This window comes from Clupea harengus, chromosome 3 (assembly GCF_900700415.2).
Source record: "Clupea harengus chromosome 3, Ch_v2.0.2, whole genome shotgun sequence".
NCBI lineage: Eukaryota > Metazoa > Chordata > Actinopteri > Clupeiformes > Clupeidae > Clupea > Clupea harengus.
Window position 1 is genome coordinate 7,697,067 of NC_045154.1, and position 3,083 is coordinate 7,700,149.

General features: G+C 40.7%; 1 protein-coding gene across 2 annotated transcripts; it reads left to right on the forward strand.

Annotated features, from left to right (window-relative positions):
* Positions 1-467: 467 nt before the first annotated feature.
* Positions 468-2,944, forward strand: si:dkeyp-59c12.1. 2 transcript variants are annotated; one of them, XM_012833591.3, is made up of 4 exons: positions 468-562; positions 675-728; positions 831-907; positions 1,584-2,944. In XM_012833591.3, the coding sequence occupies exons 1-4, from the start codon at positions 490-492 to the stop codon at positions 2,010-2,012; spliced, it is 633 nt and encodes a 210-aa protein (XP_012689045.1). In that variant the 5' UTR covers positions 468-489; the 3' UTR covers positions 2,013-2,944. The 2 variants fall into 2 exon arrangements, with proteins under 2 accessions (XP_012689045.1, XP_042559281.1); XM_042703347.1 differs by having other exon boundaries at positions 1,587-2,944.
* The last annotated feature ends 139 nt before the right edge of the window (positions 2,945-3,083 follow it).

The following is a 3,083-nucleotide window of genomic DNA, read 5'->3' on the forward strand; positions in this document are numbered from 1 at the left end:
TAATATATTAACCCATACTATCTAAATAAAATATAAATGTATTAAAACTTAAACGTGTTTGTCAGTTGTAGTCTGTGAAATTAGTTAATTATAGGACAGAATATTGAATTTATTTTGAATGCTGTTGGTTTCTGTCATGCTGTTGCTAAGCATGGTTATCCATGTGAATGCATGGATTGAAACATGTGAATATACTATTTAGACACGCGCAGCACACTATTACAGTCACGGACACTGAACTACGACTTCCATCATAATTTGAGTAAACTACACACCGTATACACAATTTAACCGATGAGCTTATTTTCTGTTGGTGTGTTATGTATTGTTTTACTGTAAAGTGATACAGCCCAACTTTTATGTACACTCTGTATATACACCCCTCAGAGTAACGAGTCAATCGTACTTGCGACTTCTTGTGTATATAGGATTCTTTTTAAGTCCCGCCTCCACTCTCCTGTAAACCTCACTTGTTGTCATAGCTCAGACATGACTGGACTTAACGCTCTGAAGATGGATGCAAACATTGTTGTGTTGGGGACCGATAATGTTGGAAAATCTGGTAAGCCAGTGACTGTTAGTGAAGTTAAAAAGTAAGCTTTTAAAAATTAAACTGTAATGAAAATCTCGAAATGTATTTGCCACTTACGTTGATTCTGTCAATGTCATTGCAGCAGTGACAGTACGTTTCCTAACACGGAGATTCATAGGAGAATACGGGGACATTGGTGGGTTTATTGTCCAATCTAAGTCGATTGTGTCTTAAATTGGATGGATTTGGTCTTTTCCTCACTGGTGCAATCTCACGCTGCCATCTTTTCTTATTGTAGAAACTATTTACAGTCATAGTTTCAGCGTGGATGGAAGAGAATTGACCCTCAGTATCTGGGATTCACCTTATTCTCAGGTAAACAACTGTGCCTAATTCAAAACTAGTGAACGGTGATTATGAGTCTGAGAAAATGTTTCCAAATTTTTCTTAAAGAATATGCAGACTGTGTTGAGATGTATTATCCCTAACTTATGTTTGTAAAATACTATTATTTTAAGTCAAAGTATATTTAAATGATAATTGGGGTATGAAGTGAGAACTTGAACAGTATATAGTCAACGTATATAGTCATGGAAATGACATCAAAATGGTGTTTTCTTCCCCTACACATGGATGTTATATCTTTTGTTATTTTATGTTGTGTGATGATTGACCTCATTAAAGTCAAACTTATTGTCATTCTCATGTTATCTTCCTCAACACATTTGTATTTTATTTTCAGAGCCTTTTCATTCAGTTACGTCTACCTTCATCCTTATAAATTATTATCTCTGTCAACACATTGATATTATATCTTGTGAGTCTTTTCATGAAGTCAAACATATTGTCGTCCATAATCTTGGAGAGTTCCAGGAAAATCCCCTGACTTCCTCAGTCTTAGAGATCAAGGAGTTAAAGGAATGAAGAGGACTCTACCTCTCTTTCAAAGTTATAGTAATAGTTAGCAGTATTTAGCAGACATCTGTGTCCAAAGCGACTTAAAAGAATATTAGTTAAATGTTAACATAACTGTATTTCCCTCTCACCTCAGCAGGACATTTCCACCAGTTCCTCCTTGTGTGAGAAGAGACTGCAGTGGGCAGATGGCTTCGTGCTGGTGTACAGCATCTGCGACAGGGCCAGTTTCAACATGGTGACTCGGCTCATCCAGAGCATCAAGGCCACCAAGGAATACATGGGGCTGGAGAAGGTGCCCATCGCCATCGTGGGTAACAAGCGGGACCTTCACCACCGCCGCACGGTCCTTAGCGAAGAGGGCCGGCTGTTGGCCCTGGCCTCGGGCTGCCAGTTCTTCGAGGTGTCGGCCGCCGAAAACTACCACAGCGTGATCATGGTGTTCCACGGGCTGGTGGACCGCATCAGAGAGTCGCGCTCCGTCATCAAGAAGCCCGCCGGCATCAAGGGCATCGTGAAGAGCATGTCGGCCGTGTTTGCCAGGAGGCGCACCGACTCGCTGTGAGATTAGCCGGGGGGAATCAGTGGGGGAAACTGGATCATTTAGGAGGGAGTGTTTGATACGCTCAACTGTTTTACAAGCCCAGAGGGAAACCAGAGGGGTCTCTGATGTGCTGGGGAGTACAAGGCCCTGATCCCAGGCCATGTTTCCAGTGCTTAAGCTGTTTAGTGGAGGATGGCTGTAGGGTAGCCTAGCATGAGAGGATGAGCATTGCTCCCATGCTGTCAGTCACAGATGAAGCTGCGAGGATGAGGGTGTAAGCCATTGGGATGGAGGTGAAACTGGGGTAGCCATAGGGAACACATTGAAACTCACTGCTTGAGAAGAGGCGAGAAATCCATGGACTGTCTAACTTAGTGTCCTTATTTCCATTGTTCATTGAGGCAAAAAGTTGCCTTCGTGGCATGTTGAAATTCTATATTAAAAGTTTAATCCCAAAATGATATTATGTAGGCAAAGATGTTTGAATGGAACATTTATCACAGCCTCTCAGCTCTCACCTCTGAGGTCCTTAAATAGTTCAGAGACAGCGTTGTCCCGTGATTCTGATACAAGTATGGAAAAAAAAAACGTATCAGCTTTCCAAGGTTGTGTGAAGAATTCAATCTATTCCAGTCAGTTATCATCAGAAACAGCACTGTAAGCTTCTTTGGTGCTTGGCTAGTGGTAGCATTTCATTCTGTAATATTACCTTCCATATGCATTGATTTTTAATTCAGGTAAGCACTTTTCTATTTTAGCTGGCTTTGAGGAGATGGTCAACTGAAAATGTAAGTCAATTATATTTATTGGCCAGTGTACACATATAATAGGAGATTAATACATGATTAGTCTGTAAATATATAAAAAACTGTAAAGGTGTGCACATAATGTTCCTGTTGTGAAGTTTGAAATGAAATGTTTAATAAAGTGGCTCTGCCTTTGTACAGAAATGATTGAATGGCTGCCGTGTCAAGGCTGAAGCTGACTCATTTGTTTGGCACACACCACTACTGCCCTGTTTCACCCATAACTGATTAGTGCAGACAAGGGACTACTAAACATATTCAGAGATATCACAAAGGAAACATTAGA

Excerpts from the sequence above, each read along its gene's own strand:
- si:dkeyp-59c12.1 (XM_012833591.3), top strand. The coding sequence starts at position 490 with ATGACTGGACTTAACGCTCTGAAGATGGATGCAAACATTGTTGTGTTG. Across the intron at positions 563-674 it reads CGATAATGTTGGAAAATCTG|CAGTGACAGTACGTTTCCTA; the intron begins GTAAGCCAGTGA and ends ATGTCATTGCAG. Across the intron at positions 729-830 it reads AGGAGAATACGGGGACATTG|AAACTATTTACAGTCATAGT; the intron begins GTGGGTTTATTG and ends TTCTTATTGTAG.